Raw genomic sequence first — 18,208 nt, forward strand, 5'->3', positions numbered from 1 at the left:
ATAATTGGAATAAAGCCAAACGTTGAAGACGTGTGTCCGTGAAAAATGTTACAAAGAATGTAATAGCTATTTACAGTTTGTGTTGCTTAGCGGCTCCACTTTCACTATAGAGGATTGCAGGCATTATGCGGTAAATTGAGCTCTGACCTTGACCTTCACTGAACTCAAAATATAACAAGAAGAGGTGGGAATGTTTTGCCTGTCGCTAACCAATATTGCCATCTTCACTTTATGCTAAAAATCAATTAAGTTAGATTTTTGTTACAGGGAATGGAGTTTTTGTTCTCTCAATGACAGGCAAAGTTCTAGGAGGCAATGGTACCATTCGGGAGGCCAGCGTCAGGTTGTGAACCAGAGTTTAGAAAATGTTTCTGAGGGTTAGGTCAAATTTAGTACTAAATTTTGAGAAAGATTGGGGCACGAGCTAATTTTTTAAAAAAATTATCGGGCCGGGGTCGGGCCAAAAACACTTAAAATTTATCGGGCCCGGGCCCGGGCCGGGCTTGGGCCAAGAATTTTAAAAAACTTATCGGGCCGGGCCGGGTTCGGGCCGAAAATCAAAACTTTTCGGGCCCGGGCTGGGCCGGGCCTAGGTACGTTCGGGCTGGATTGGGCTCGGGCCGAAAAATTCGGCCCGTGCAGGTCTCTAGTGTGTATGTAGTAACAGCAATTAAAATATGTCTACTGTGGAAGTTGAAAGTCTTTCCACCTAATTTGTATATGGCATAAATTCACGTTAGCATAGAAGTATAGTACCATATATAATTATAATTTAAAAAATCAAATTTGATATTTTACCCCTTCATTATGAACTTCAGCTCTAATGTTAAATTTCAATACTACACTTACGGAGTAATTTTCCTTATTAGGGTTCATTAAGGCTTTTCATGCTTAAAAAAAATTAAAATAAAATAAAATAAAATAAATAGAATAAAGAAGATGATGTTCTGAGGTAATTGTATTTGTTGAATGGCCACCACTCACGGACAGGTTGAGTTTTTTTTTTTTAACAGTTTCGTCCTGTCAGTGAATAAAGTAATGTAATATTTAAAAAATTAAAAATGGTCAAGCAACCAAAAATAGTGTATTTTTGATGACTTCATATGGACTGACCTTAGACTGATTTTGCCATAAGATTTCGAATTGATGATTCTAATTTTAGGCAAATCCTGAAGCTTGCAATCAGACGGTCATTGAGAATAAAGCGAGACATTGGCTGACATTCTTTGCAAAATGTATCTTCTTTTAAGTATGAATTGCTGGATGTGAAACTAGTTAATACACTGAGTAAAAAACTTAACAGTGTCTTTCGTTATATATCTATTCCTTTCTAAAAATTAACTGTTTAATTAATTTTCAACACTACATGGTTAGATATTGTCTCACCAACGTCTTTTACAATTAGAAAAAAATCAAATCAAATCAATAGAAATCTTTATCTGCAGTATCAACGAACACTTATTATAGAAATATGGCGATTTTTTTTTTTAATTTTTAATCTGGTATATATAAATTGTTAGCAAACAAAACGTCTCTGATTCATGTAATACTGCTAAGTTGTAGTTGTGAGAACCCTGAATGGTGCCTTCCATTTCAATTCAGGCAGAGTATGTACCATCACCATCTCAGATATTGTTGAAACATTTTTTATAGCAACTAGACATGTTTTTAAGGGGCCCATATTTTTTTGTTTCGTCGAAAAAAATTTTCTCGACAAGTAATGGACCGTCAAAGACGAGGAATATAACCTATGAATTGTAGAAGACATGGAAAATGGTCAACTTTGGAGCCCCACCATTCAGCTATGGAGAAAGATGTTTTAATTCTTGTTGTGCTATATACATAGGGATATAAATAAACTATATTTTATTTTGGTTTGGTTTGCGCATGCGTATCTTTTTGTACGTAACAAATGAACGTCAGTTTATCTGAAAAGTCGAAGTTAGCGAATTTTTTTCGAGCACTTCCGGTTCGAATTTTAAAATTGTTTTTACGGTTTGTATCGCTTCTGTGTCCAACCGTTTCATCGCAAAAAATTCGAGAAATTGTCAAATTTTCAAAAATTGCCATTTTTGGGCTCCATTTTCTCGAAAACACCATATTTTAAAATTCTGAAATTTTGTCAGATGATTCAACTTTACATGAATAATAAACATACCAAATATCATTCTCGACCAATGCTTCATGAATTAACTACAGCCTTTTGAAGTTACCGAAGTATCGTTAACTTTGATGCCCCAGTTGGCAACACTGGAAACAATGGAAGTGCAACAATTTGATGATGTTTGAGATTCACATTTATTAAATGAAGATTAAAAGTTTTTCCTGACTATTTTTTATTATTATTTTGATCAAAAATGTTCTCTGAAATATTAAAATGAGCCTCCCTCCTACTTTTCCGTTTTCTTAAACCGAAGTAATCTGAGGTGGAAACTACGATTACGAAACACATCAATTTTAAGTTTACTTGAAACGGGCATCCAATAAATTCTGATGATCTATAAAAAGCCTGAACTATCACCTCAGTGATGATTTGGAATCCTCCAGACAAAGTCCCAATAAGTGCGATGTCATTACAGTAATCGAAAATAAGACAAAAAGTTTAAAAAAAATATATATCGAAATGTTTTCTTACGCGTTCCATTAAAGAAATTTAAGGACTTTTCAAACAGAACAATCCCAGCATAAAAATGGGTCACTCGAAATTTTAAAGTATTCGACCAAAGTGGGTCAGTACGCAACCTGCGAGGGAAGTGTGTGTGCGTATTGTGCAAATTGTAAGGTAGCTACTACTGCGTTGCAACAAATCAAAGGTGCAGCCTGTATTGAAACTGTCATGAGTGACTATTTTCGTTAGTAGTATGATCCGTAGAAAATAACAGCTGTCTTCTTCAAGAATGTGTTGAATGTCCTGGAATGGATGGAATAAGTATGGAGTCTTTAATTATTGATTCTGATGAAAATGAAAGTGTTACGTGTGCCATATGAGGAAACAATGATTTTGTTAAAAAAAACTCTGCCACTTTCTGTTTTCGTATCGCACGTTGCTGGTTTAACTAAGAATTTAATTTGTGACTACATCAAGAAAATCCAGAGAATTAATTGCTACCGAAAAGCATCGTATAAAATTTCAAGATGCAAATTTTATTTTGCTTTATGTGGACTTCGCTGAAAACTGGACTGTTATTCTGCAAAGTGAAATTTAGAGTTATCAGTGGAAAAACGAGCAAATATCCATCTTTACGGAATTGGTATATTATTATGAAACAACTGACAGTTTTGTTGTAATAAGCGACGACAAAACACACGATGTACTCATAGCCATAGATGAGATTCTAAAAATACTTACAAGGAAAGTGAAAATATAGCTTATAGAAGAAGGTTCGAATACGTGAAAATAAGTGCCTACAATTTTCCAAACCGTGTCAGTGATTTCTGATGGTGCTACATCCCATTTTAAAAATCGCTATCAGATGTTCCAGATGCAGACAGGTCCGATAAAGCAGTGGTTTTTCAGTGAAACCGGCCATGCAATAGTCTCTACGACGGTATTGGGGGTTGTAAAGAATGTGGCAACACGGCATAACCTTAGCAAAAACAGATACACATTATTAAAACTGCAGAATTCGTTTGTATAATGCAAGTACAAACTCCAGGTATTACTCTCGTTTCATTGCCTGGAACTGAATTCGACAATTTCCGAAAAAAGCAAGAATGGGAAAGTGTGCGACCGGGAACTGGTATTCAACGAAGTCACCTTTGGCTTTCGGAAAATGGCGATTTTTATGGCAGTAACGGGTCACTATGAACTAACTTCATGCTTCGCCCAAAATCGAGCTTCTGCAATTCAAAGAGTACATTTAAGAAGTCCGCAAAAAGGCACTTTTGTTACATGCATATATAACAACCAGTGGTGGGTAGCAGAAATATTATCAATAAATCATGAATTATGTGAAGTTGAAGTGCTGTTTATGCTTCAACATGGACCTTCCAACAGGTTACAGGTTTCCAGAAGACCATAAGAGAAGTGAAAATAAGTTGTGACTATCGACAATGTGCTTACGAGTTGTGAGTGCACCAACACCTATTGGAGAATCTGCACGGTTACATGCTGTTAGCGAAGAAGATACCAAGCAAGCACAGGATTAGTTTGTGAAAAAAAAAAAAAAATAATAATAATAATAATAATAATAATAATAATAATGAAATTTTGTTTCTGAAGACCGTTTTAAGTAAGTGAATTTAAATTTGTGTGTTTAGTAATCGTAATTTCCATCTCAGATTACTTCGGTTTAAGAAAATGGATGAGTAGGAGGCGGCTCACTTTACTATTTCAGAGAACATTTTTGATCAAAATAATAATAATAATAATAATAATAAAAAAAAACAGTCCTGAAAAGACTTTAGTTCGTTATTTGTTGAATGTGAACCACAATCATTATCAAATTGTTGCACTTTTCTTATTTCCAGTGTTGCCAACTGTGACATCTAAGTTAACGAAACTTCGCTAACTTCAAAAGACTGTAGTTAATTCATGAAGCATTCGTCGGGAATGATATTTGGTATGTTTACTATTCATGTAAAGTTGAACCATCTGACAAAATTTCAGAATTTTAAAATATGGTGTTTTCGAGAAAATGGCGATTTTTGAAAATTTGACAATTTCTAGAATTTTTTGCGACAATACACACACACAAGCGATATTGCACACACAAGCGTTATAATTTTTCTTTTCGGAAAGCGAGTAACTAGGTCTTTTTCAGTGAGAACAGAATTTTAAAATTCGAACTGGAAGAGCTTCAAAAAATTCGCAAACTTCGACTTTTCAGATAAACTGAAGTTCATTTGTTAACTTATGTATAAAAAGATACGCATGCGCAAACCAAAGTATAATAAAATATAGTTTATTTATATCCCTATGTACAGTCATGTCCAAAATGATATCTATAACTGTCTTCTTATAAGAATATAATTTAATAATGATTTTGCAGGGTACTTTTAACACTGACACTATGTGTGTAATCAGAAAATGTATATTTGTGGTAAATTTCATAGGAAAAGTTATAAATACGAAAATTAGAGTGAGTAAAACAAAATGTTGCTAAATGGACAAGAAAGTTTTACTTTCGTTTTAATGTTCTTATTTACTGTTCTTTTGACATGAAATTTGTCACACACATGTCTTTGCCGATTATACACATACTAACATTATAAGAAATACCGGGCGAATTCGTTATCAAATTATATTTCAACAACAACATATTTAAAGACATGCGACAATAATTTTGGACATGAGTGTACATACCACAACAAGAATTATAACTCTATCTGTCTCCATAGCTGAATGATGGGGCACCGAAGTTTACTATTTTCCATGTTTTCTACAATTCGAAATTGTACTCTCCGTCTTTGATGGCCCATTACTTGGGGGGAATTTTTTTTTCGACGAAACACAAAAATATGGGTCTCTTAAAAACATGTCTAGTTGCTATAAAAGAAAGATTCAACAATGTCTGAGATGGTGATGGTACAATTTTATTTATTTTTGCCTGAGTTGTAATGGAAGCCACCGAATATATACACAGCGAAAATAAAACGAAAATTACGAATTGAAAATTCTCGCTCTCATAGTGAAATTTCACTTAATTTTTGAGGGTCTCTCTGTAGAATGCCAAGATATAAAGTAGAAATAATAACGATTAAATCTTCCAGAAAATTCAAATGATGTTCTTGTAAATTCCCTATTACACGTTCTGCTATTAATTTGAAATCCTCTTGAATAAACGGGTCTGTTATAAACAATTCCAATTAAAAAAAAAAGTAGGACTTTAAAGTGTATAATCGTACTTGAAATATGTACAGTTTATTGCTATTTCTATACAATCTGTACACATTCCTCACAAATGGAAGCAAAAGAAGAAGATACAAGATGATGAAACAGGCAGTACTTTGTCTCTGTGAACACTACTGACATTTTGACACCTATAAGTCTTCTTGAAATATCTCCTCTTAAGGTCTGTATTGCAGATTGTACATTTGGGTGACAATATACACAATGGTTCCACACAGTGTTTCAGATTTTCTTATTCTTTAAATGACAAATGGAGGAGTTTATTTACTGTTCCGTTAGTTAACAGACTTTTTTTTCTTGTTAATTTGCAAGAGCAGCTAGGTAGCAGTCATGGTAGGAATTCCTTTTTCCATTAGTTATTAAACAGCCACTTAATTTTAAGTAATTCTTACGATTGCCAACTACTTTCACAGTAACTGATGCGTCATACTCACGACTCTAGTTAGTATATATATAAAAAATATATATATATATATTAACGAAAAGAAAACGCAGACGCTGTTAATAATTTTGAATTCAATGATTTTTGTTTTATAGTGTCACAACTAAAACCCATGCTGTGAAATATTTTCTTCTTCTTTTATTTGAAGTTAACATCTATTCTTTTTTTTTTACCTAATATATGGCCTAACAATATATATTTATATATATATATATTACTGATGTTATGTAGGTCCGTGATGACAACGAGATTTGACACTGTACATTGAATTCACAAGTGAAGCTCCAGTAGTAGTAGTAGTAGTAGTAGTTTCCAATGTGAAGTATTTGCCAACTTAGAACACACTGCGGTGAACACGTACCAAGAATACAAAAATCCTCAGTAAACTTAACTAACTTTACTTTTCAGTCTGTTGTAACAGATTTCACATCATGAATACTTTTGGTTTATTTTGTTTTACACAGTGTTAAGAGATTCTTTTGTACATAACCATATTTTGTATTATTTTTCTATTACAGCTAAACAGTATATCAAATTTGAACAAACAAAAAAATGTTTTAAGTTTAAAAATGCATATCCTGTAAAATATTTTCACCATGAATAGTAAAGGTTTTGTTTGGTCTGTGGTTTGAGAAGGTTTCATGGAGTCATATTACTTATTTTTTGTTGATCCATGTAAAATTACAAATTTAGATATCCCTATTTTCTAACAGGAACAAAATTTAAACAAACACGATTTTTTGATAAAAATGCACGTAATAGCTTTTTCCATTTCATTAAAATTGTTGTTTGAACAATTATTTACTATTTTATTAACCAATACTGCATAGAATCATCATGTAGATCACATTTCTTCCTTCCTTCCTGGATATAATAGATATATATATATACTTAGGTATGTATTTTCGCTGCCCTACAATTTGGTGCCTCTGCTGTTTTGTACTTAAGCCCATTATTGTAACAGTTCTACTAACAAAAGCTTTTAATTTACGAACGGAAAAATTTGAAATACAAAAGTAATTAAAAGTTAAAATACTCCAGTATAGAGACTTGTCATTATCACAAAAAATGAAAAGAACTACATAATTAGCAGGCACTGTAACTACAAATAACAATTTTTAATAATACATTGCTTTGGTTGACTTGGAATAAAATAATAATTTGCCTGTACAAATAATACTTTTTGTTTCTTGCAATGCCTTAAAAGGCTGCAAAACAAGTCCATTATAAAAAAGTATAAGTACGTACATAGAAAGAAAAAAATCACTTCTTGTAAAATCCAGACTTACGTAACAATTGAACATCAAACATTTTAACTCAATTCTGCTATACTGCATTTGTTTCTTAATTAAGTGAGGAATGTAATAGAAGAAGGGTATTACGCGATGCTAGCCTTGCTCTTCCGTTACAAAGACATGCATTGTAAGGTAGGGTTGGTATTTCATTAAAAAGAGAATAATTTTCAACAAATACTACAGCAAACCCACCCTGTTTAATCCTTGGCAAGACCTTTGACTGAAAGTTACAATAACTTAGTGTCCAGAAATAGTGTTCATCACTATCATAAAACAGTCAAAAATGACTTACTTTTTAACTCTGAAACACAGAGAAAGGAAAACAAAGATTTTTTTCTTATCTTAATAAAGAATATTACTTTTTTCTTTACTTATAAAACAGAACTTGGTGAACTGTCAGACTTGCTTTCAGAGAGCACCAAGAAGAGGGAAGGGTCTAAGAGAACAGATTTTATGCAGAATTGACTTCGTTATAACATGGCACTGACATTGATGCATTAAAGCTCTCAATTCAACACAATATACAAAACTCTGGGAGGTCTGCAGCACCATTGGTCAGCCGCTCCCATTTGCCTGCTTGCCTTTCTAGTATTACGTTTATGTCTTATATCAGTTATCAGGCAACACAGATGATTCACAAAGTCCGGCACAGTATCGCAGCTGGAACAGAAGGAACGTGAGTGAGTCTGGTCCTCTCCACGACTGGAAAATCCTTTCCTAAGCCGGTGGGCACAGGTTTTGTTCTTGCCACAATTGGCACGTATACAGTACACAGCGACACTGCTCAAGTCCCATCCCCCCGTGTTTACTGAGTGGCATGAGGATGCCTTGTAGTATAATATCAGGACTTAGGAAGCTCAGCTTCTACTCGTCTTTCTGTTGCTACTGCCAAGAGATTATTGAATTCATGCTCCAAAATTTGCCTTATCTGGAATGAATTAAACAAGAGTTAGTACAATAGAAACACACGAAACAATATACAGAAATTTATATTTAAAAGAATATAAATAAATTTAATCGAAGAAAATTACAACCATACCACATTTCGTAAGTGTGAATATTTGGAACAATTACGATTCTTAAAGAATTAATGATTCTGGTCGATTGGTTCACAAAAATAATCATATATTACAAAGACAATACTGTTTCACACTCGGATAGGAAGACATTTACATTAACCGTGTGAGCCACTCTCATGATAACCTGCTGTATTGCCCTGCCTCACTACACTCACTATCCTTTCATATATTATATTCATCTTTGTAAATTTCTTTTTATAATTTTATTCTTATTACTTTATATATTGCTATAATTATTATTTACACGATTTCTTTCATACACTTCTGATTCTGCCTAATCTTTCATATTTTATTAATGTTATTATCATATTTTCGTTTTTGAATGTCATTATTTATTAATTTCTTCATTAATTTAATTTTTACAATGCTTTTATAAATTATTTTTTAAAGTCATATTTTGCAACTTAAATTTCATTATTTATGCACTTCCATACTACCTACAACTCTGACATTTTCTACAGATTCGTAAAACCGATGAGAATCGTTTGTTATACTAAAATAAGTTAACACAAATTGATTTAATTTCGTACATGTTTAGGGAACGTCAGTTAATTAAGTATTATTTAAATAGATGGCACTTTTAAGTTACAAGTTACGTTACCTTCCTTATATATACAGTTTGTTTAATACAACACCGACAACGTTTGAGAAATGATTCCTGACACCAAAACAAGACAAAAAGTATAGATCAACCTGGGTGCACAAATGCTTCCCTTCGGAGTTATAGACTGCTGAAAACATGAAAAAATGGATATTAAAGGTCCATAGCTCCAATACTATGGGACCTACAGTAGTCGGGTCAGGACTGCACTGAGAAACTAAATGTGCGCTATCCAAAAATACATGTTCCAAAATCCTAAGGTACTCACACAATTTTTATGGATGGTGTTTGGCTACGGGCATATAATTTGAAGTACTCACCAATCACCTCTATAAAAATTGTTACGGAAAACCCGCATGATTGTGAAACTTGGATATTTGGATAGGGCACATACTAGTTCGTAAGTAAAGTCTTGACCCGACTACACATAGTTTTGGATCTATGGACCTTTAAAGTTCATTTTTTCATGTTTTCGGTAGCCTCGAAACGAAGCATTTGTGCACCCAGGTTGGTCTATACTTTTTGTCTTATCTTGGTGCCAGGAATCACCTCGACGTATTGTGTTGTCTTAAGTGCCAATAGATTAACGAAATCATACACCGAGTAAATAACACTTTGGGATAAACTTTATCAACTTATCTTTCGAATTCTAGTTTTTGGAAATCTGAGCAGCTCACCTGCAAAGCGGAAAATTGAAAGCTACCAATTAAATACATTTAAAAATGATATAAAAGCATAATTTATTTTATAAACCCAATATTAAAACGAATCCTTTTACCTGTGTATTTTGAGTAGGAATTTGTAGCGCTAATGCCATATTGTTGTGGTCAAAGCTCTCATCAAGAGCTACCAAAGCACCATGAACTCCAGATTCCAGGAGATTATTAGCATATTCCTAAAAAGAAAAAAGAATATAGTGTAGAACTCGTAAGTACTTACAAACTACCATGTATATTGGAATATTAATATATACATATGGTGGTGTTTGTATATATTAATTTCATATCTTGTTCTGTTGTTATTTTGATAATAGTGTCTGATTACGGCTCATAATACACAGTCTAATAAAAAGGGACAGTTACACCGCCAGCTACTACATCTAAATTTCGAAATCTAGACATCAGAACTTATAACATCATTAAAACAATAGACATTTCATAAAAGATGGAATATGATTATTCTCCTCATCTAGTACGGATAAAGTTTTCTGTGTTCCCCAATACTATTACAAAATTTGTGTACTGTCTTATAAAAGAGTTCAAAATACTTATTTCCCACTCCATTTTCCATACCCAGTAAACCTCAGGCTTGCTTTAGGAACAACATAGTCCACAGAGCCAAAATTGAAGAAAAAACTTCAAGATTTCATTTATGAAATAAAATTGTATTCAAATGGATCAATTCGTTTTGAGGTTATTAGCACAAGAACACGTACGAAGCAGATACATACTTTCCGTAGCGACTGTGCAATTAAACATTACAGATACTTGGAAGTAAATGTTCAAGTGAAAACATTTTCCGCACTCAAGAGTAATTATATCACAAGGACTACTATCAGTTCTTACAAAAGATAAACTGTTTTAGAGATGATTATACTTTTGAACAAAATGTATCTAAATATAGTGCTTTTTGAAACCAGAAAAATAATATTAAGCTCAGTCTGGTTTCTAATAAATCTCTAAAAATGATCACAAAACGATATAATGATTAATAAATTATATCGTTGCTATCAAGTGGGGAAGAGAAAGACGTTTAAAAAGCCACAGTTTAAGTTTCTGCAATTGTTAAGATGCTCACACTACAAATACAGAATAAGCTGGTCTAAGGACTCGATGAGACATTATAATCTTGTAAAATAATTTATTTTACAGTATTATTAATTAAAGAAAACAAAAATCTGACTTAGAAAGAAATTTCATATTTTCTTCTACTTTACGAATTAATTAGTGTTGCTAGTAACAAATTGAGATTTCCTTAAAATGTGTATGTGTGACTTTATAAATGACATTTACATTTCTGTAATGAAGACACCAATTTCAACTTACTTCAGCATGAATTTTCTGGAACTAATGAGTTGCTGCTGTGCTGTGGTTCACAGCGCCTTCCTCATTCGCATGACAAATGTTTTGGGTTGCTGCCGTAGTGTTATGCCCTAGTTCGAACTCATACAGTTGATGTATCTGCCGTTGTTAAGCATTTATTATTACTGCCATAAAAACTGATTGAAGATGCTGATGGAGTGGCGGCATCCATGTTAAATAGCTCACTTGCCACACTCTCTTGGGCTGGCTTGACAGTCGATCACAGCGTATATGCTGTTTAGGATGTGGGAATACTGCAAACCTTATGATCTACCCTTGAAAAATTAATTTTAAAACATAACTTGGGTTGGCCTGGGTCTATAATTAGCTCTACACTTGGACTGAAATATGCATTCTAAGGAGGGGGAAGACGAGGATTTTTCGCAAAGAATTACGGTAACACTATTTGAGAGGATTTTTTGACGATAACACCTGACTCGAGTTGGGTTACTATCATTTTTCTTCGATTCAAATATGCATCCTAAGGGGTGGAAAAGACGGATGAAATATATCTTTCATATATTTGTCATAAACCTATTCTTCCCGTGCTAAGAACGGGCATTTCAGCTAGTTGTTAATATTCTAAATAGCAAAGAAAATGGAAACTATATTTGAATGGAGAAAGACAATCTTGATTAGGAAAAACTTACTACTAAGAGATCTTACATATTACAGTATTATTTTTGTCATACTGCGTGCAGGTAACCTGAAATCTAATATTTATATTCATACACAATTCATGCTGATATGGCAGTTAACCTTGGATAATTTTATAATCTTCATGCGAAAGATACTAATGTTTATTATTGGAATGTTATAATGAAATAATTGTAAAAAAAAATATTCATTTATATTATATACACGTTTCATTTACATTATATACACGTTTCAATTATATTATATACTGGATGCGCAACACATTTTTTTCAGTTCGAAAAATGGGAATATGTTCTACACGTGCATATTTTACTCTTTTTACCGATCAAGATGTTTAAAAATATGTACTATGATTATCATAATAATTATTATTTTTGTCCAGTCATTGTAAAGTGAATTCTAAGGATCAATGTGACCGCACACTCTCGTAAGTTAGGAGAACAATGTTCTGACACTACGTAATTGTGACGGTCAGAAACATCTTGGAAAAACGTAACATAAATAACAGAAAACCCCCGATTTATGCTAACATCACGTAATGAAAGATAGCTGAAATTCCAGCAGTTTACCAGTTAAAAGTAATATAATTTAAATTTTATTCCGTTGTAAAGAAAATCAAGTACAAGTGGTTTTATTTAAAAAAATGAATTTAAATAAAAAATGATTTTAAAAATACTGTGATTTTTTCATCCCCTGATGTACTTGTGATTCGACTGAAATGATCATCAGAAAGGGAGCTACAATGGCAGCTTCTTGCTTTTTATTACAAAAGTACAAAATTAAATATTACCTTTAAACCTATTGAGGTAATCCACTTAATTACTCTTTCATTAGACCATACTAATACATCCTTTAATTCATTTTCAGAGGCTTTCCTCCTTTCTTCCAATTGTTTCCTATCGTAATTTAACCTCTTTAAACATGATATGCCATACTGCAGACTTGTTCTGAAATGAAATTTAAAGAAAGAAAAGGATTAGACGTTAACTCATCATATTGTTATTTTAGTAAAACACATACGATCAAGTAATAAAACAAATCCATCACCGTACACTGTACAGATTCATTAGATACTAAATGCTTTCTTCTACTGTTCAACAAAATGCTATTTATCCTATTAATTATAAATAAGGCATTAAATTTTTACTAATAAGTCCAAAACATGGCTACAAATTAACAGAAAACATTGTCCTGAGATATTGCTCTTAAAACACAAAAATCGTTTTGAATAGCATAAACGAATAATTTGGAGATTTTATTTTCAATAATATACAACGGTTTGATGATATATATATATATATATATATATATATATATATATATATATATATATATATATATATTTGTGGAGCTTCATATATTTAGTCCATTTATTTATTATTCAGTTCCCTGTCTTGAGCCAAAACTCGTGCAATATGAATGTTAATAATAGTCGAAATTCAGAACGATTACATACACAAAAAATGAGAACATAATATGAATTATGAACTTCAATATAGCTTGATGCAGGCAAGTACGGTATATTCTTTTCCTGTGGCAAATCACGCAGATTTAATAATTACTATGCAACTATTTAAAATATTTTATTCTAATTATACTATTGTTTTTGATTGATCGTTCGAAATAATATCTACTAATATACAATCTTAAAATATGCCATACATGAAAATATTTTAGGTCAAAATTTTCGGAAACAAAACGATACGTAATAATTTATGATTTCAACTGTTTGAGGACCATGCATAAACATTATTTTTTTTTTTTTAAGTATTTTTGGCGTATATCCAAGAAAGAAAATACTTAGGCCTATTCATATAAAGAAAATATTACGTATAATTTTTCACTCTTGTTTTTGTACATGATTTCTCTTACTGGTGCAGCGGATAAACAATTACATTTTTGTATAGCAGATAACAGCAGTAATCAGTGCTGTAACGTGGCTTCACCTGTGACTAGCGGGAAACAGAAAAAACATTTACAGTAGTGGTTTTATAGCGTAATCACTGGAACAGAAATGGTCAAGACAACTATCTGAAATGTTTAAATAGTGGGTCCTGAAGAAGAATATATACGAATAATTTCAAGAGAGTTGAACAGTAATTGAATTGATAATCTTTTGGCATATTTTCAGAGGTTGTTATACGAGTCTAATGCTATCGTAGGCCGGAAGACGAACTTTTTCGAAAATGACATAGAAGATCTAATTCATTGGAAGGAAGAGAAATTATCTGGGATAAGGCGAAATCTTTTCTAACCACACAAACACCATTTATTTATTTATTTAACCCACTACTAGATATGAGGCAAATTTACAACCGAAATCTTCACAATCAACAACATAACGATGACAGAGGAAAGGTAGTTCCTCCCGTACTACTGCCTAATAATGTGCTGGACAATCATCATGTTCAAGTCATATATTCTGTCGCTCTTCGTGGCTTAGGTATTCAAACAATGTTGGCAGTTCGTTTTCCAGAATATATCGATGTCAGTCATATTGCCCCCAAGGAAACTGGAGCCAACGAATTTCTCGCCAATTATTCCACACCAAACGTTAACACATCAAGAACACCGGTGTTCAACTTGGCGCAACCAGTGTGGGTTTTACATACTCTAATAACGTAAACTGAGCCGATTAACCATATCTTAGTTTGTGAAAGCCGACTCTCTTCTGAGAACAATACCCGACAAAAGGAAATAGAGTTTTACGTATTTGCTGAAATGCCTACTAACAAAATATCATACGATAATAAAAATCATTGTCGTAAAGTTCCTGATGCACATAACGCATGGTAAAAATATCTTTATGACGCTTTATATATTACTAACACATATCTGAGATGATTCGAAATTTTGAGTTATTTCCCGAATGCTCTCTTGGGGCTTATGAGCCATTGCAGTGATATTCTCCATTACATTCTCCATTGACTGTTGATGGTTTCAGTTTTAGCTTACATATTTCCTTCGGCTGTAAACTGTTTGACAAGGGAAGGGGGAGAGTGCATCTGCACCATTTCTAAAAAATGTTATGCATAAAGAGCGACAGTAGCATCGAATTATTCCTCCCAGATTCTCCATAAATTGTAATCATTAGCTTTTGCCATATATTAATCACCTTTAAGAACAAAATCACTTGAAAATAAATAAATAAATAAAATAAGAACATGATATACACGAGATTCTCAATTAGTTGTATAGCACAAAAGACTTGAGTCAATTTGCGTTATAAATACAAAACACGACAATGACATTTTTAACCCATTGGCATATGCGTTTTCAGGAAATTAAAATGCGTTCAGGCAGGTTTTTTTAAAGTATTTTTTTAGTGACTATTTTACATAAACATAAATGACAAGAACTACTATGAAATATGTTTTTGTGTGTAACTAAGTCCTATAGAACATACCTCATATTCCATGTGGGGTTTTGCAATAATCGACAATAATGTGATACTTCAATAATCAACAAGTGTGTAGTATTTATCAAAACATTCCTCTAAATGAAAACGACCCTTACATTTATTTACAAAGCTACCTAGCTACACCACTTGTTCTTTCGGCACATTTTACATGGCCTGGACGCGTGGACGGATATTTCTTAGATGTTATTGACGAAATTTGAGAAGGAAATATTTCTATGCTTTCGCTTGAAGTCGAAAGCGATGATCTGGAAGGGAGGGCCTCTCAACTATTTTACCTACTGGAAGTGTAATACTTTAAAATATGCCTTTATTAACATCAATTCTAGAATTCATCAAAGTACATAGCGATGAAATATGTAATATACGTACTTTTACTTGAATTAGTCGAAGGAAACGAGATGAAGGGAGGTGAAACGGAAAATTTTCGTAAGTTTGCATTTTGTCCATTTACAGACATACAGAACTTCTCCGTAAGTCTGCGCCAATGGATTAAAAATTAGTTTATTCATTAGATTATCAAAACAGTTTAATTCCCTTTCTTCTCATTCATAAAGAAGCTGTCTTTGGCCATCACTTTCGTAGTCATTTGTAATTTATGCACGTCTTGTCTTCTCCTATCATGTTTAGTTAGCCTTCTGCATTAATCAAGATTGTCAATATTGCATTACTTTTTTTTTTTTTTTCAATCTGTCCAGAATATTTGAAGTTTACAGTACACATTTAATCATAACATTTGAAGAATGCTTTATGATAAATGAAATCAGTTTTGCAAAAATCGAATAATACTATTGAAAGGAAATTATGAGTCTTACACACATATCTGGCCTTAGATGAACTGTACAAAAGTCGCTGAATTGGACAGTTCTTTGGTAAATTGAACAGGGAGAACAGTGCCTGGCACCTCTTAATTTATTTTTCCAATTTATTTATTTATTTATTTTTACCTGCCAGGAGGCCACAGTTGTGAATGTAATCTAGAATATTTTAAAGATAAGTTCGGAATTTTTACATTACGATATGCCTCAAACAACCCATTTTTAAATATTTTGAAAGTTCACTGCATAATTACTAATACAATATTCTTCAGTGTTAATAAGTGATTCACTCCGTTTTCTCCTAAATATTTTATACATATCTAAAACTGTAAAACATTTATGAAAAACATCGGAGCTTTTATTTTATTACGTAACTATAAACAATCGTGGTACCGTCTATTGAAGTTTTTAGTTTTTAAGACTCGTGTTTATGAGAAAGATAGAAAAATATATCAAAATTGTATATTCTCTGAGGATTTAATAAAACAGCGGGTTGTCTAAGCAAGTTCTGATATGATAACCGAATTTCAGATAACAAAAATGAATGGTTATAAAAAGGTTTTGTGGGTATGAAATTTTTAAATTTACACTTTAAAAATTTAAAGTTTAATTCAAAATTAACCTAATTCTTCAAGATTAAGAAGTCCAATTGTATTATTTTCATTTAAATTCTATTGCAGACTTACCTGTGGAAACTATCTACCATTTTCAATTGACCCCGAAGATCTTTCTTCGTTAGATGGTCCAACATTCTAGCATCAACTAAGCACTCCATAAATGTTGTGCGATATTGTGGAAGTCCCAGAGAAGGTAACCATGAATTGCCTATCCACTCGTGATTCATATCTCCAAATGCTAAAGTGGTCCGAGATGTCTTTGGAGCAGACGGACTGGTGAGGGATACCATTTCTTGAATTGCTAGCCTAAGTTTCAATCGATGCAATGGATTGCTGCAAGTAACGGAAGTATGTTATTTATCTCATGATTAAAACAAGGAATCCCAGGAAGGTCTATGGAAAACAAACATATAAGGCAAGCTTTTATATCTTCTGAGGCTGTGCCGCCCTTAAAAAAGCCATTTACAGTATTAGCTTGTATTATTTCAAATGTAAAAATTCATAATTACATACCATTGTAGATGCTGTGTTTCACTATACAATGTCAATTATCCACTTTTGTTTGCCGCAAGACTACCATTTGCATATGTGGTAGACTCACTTGAAGTCGTTATCAGCTGACTTGTGCTATGACCATCACTAACTACGGTATAGGGTGAACTGTAGATACAAGTTATTCCTTATACCAACAAAAAAATAATAGGGAGAGAGATAATTAACACCTAGCTGAAATTTTGAGAGTTTTAGCGCCATACGATTATTTTTCAGATGAGTTTTTTTTTGCATGGAAGTGGAAATTATTTGAAACACTGGACATTCGGAACTTGTAGATTATATGGGCAACATTATTCCTGAAAAATACGAAAGCACATTGGAAGAAAATTCCCTGTTAAAAGCACCTAACATCCTATATGAACAAATTAGTCACCTTATATGAATATGAAATTCATCAATGGTGTCTCGTTAATACGATGCGGCAACAACAACACATTTTAAGGATACATAAGTTTTCAGTATTTTATGGGTAATTACTTAGTATTTTACAAGCGAAAACAGCTCAAATTACTGAAAACTTTTAACCACACCCACAAAGAACTCGATCACATTAATTAAGTTTTGAAGTTTAAAACGTTGAAAAATAATTGAAAAGGAACATACAGGAGTTGAACAGAACATACAAGGGTAATCTGAACAGGCCAAAAAATGGGTGAAAAGCATTCCTAATACGATGTAGGACTCCTTTTACCAAAACAATCTGAACAAGACGCAAAATCGACTGATACAAGTACTGAATCATGGTTAGTGGGATGCTGTACCACTCTCCCTGCAAAATAAGCTTTAGTTCCTTA

General features: G+C 32.7%; 1 protein-coding gene across 19 annotated transcripts in view; it reads right to left on the bottom strand.

Annotated features, from left to right (window-relative positions):
- Positions 1-6,273: 6,273 nt before the first annotated feature.
- LOC145680975 (liprin-alpha-1-like) overlaps positions 6,274-18,208 on the bottom strand; it is a 420,696-nt gene continuing 408,761 nt past the window's right edge. For all 19 annotated transcript variants that reach the window (XM_081752211.1, XM_081752210.1, XM_081752194.1 and 16 more), the window contains 4 exons: positions 16,929-17,192; positions 12,797-12,953; positions 10,047-10,163; positions 6,274-8,516 (listed from right to left, as the gene is read on the bottom strand). In XM_081752211.1, coding sequence (XP_081608337.1) covers positions 8,430-8,516; positions 10,047-10,163; positions 12,797-12,953; positions 16,929-17,192 — 625 coding nt within the window. In that variant the 3' untranslated portion in view covers positions 6,274-8,429. The remainder of the gene's footprint in view (positions 8,517-10,046; positions 10,164-12,796; positions 12,954-16,928; positions 17,193-18,208) is intronic.

The sequence above is a fragment of the Thermobia domestica genome, chromosome 3, assembly GCF_964235325.1.
Source record: "Thermobia domestica chromosome 3, izTheDome1.hap1.1, whole genome shotgun sequence".
In the NCBI taxonomy this organism is placed as follows: domain Eukaryota; kingdom Metazoa; phylum Arthropoda; class Insecta; order Zygentoma; family Lepismatidae; genus Thermobia; species Thermobia domestica.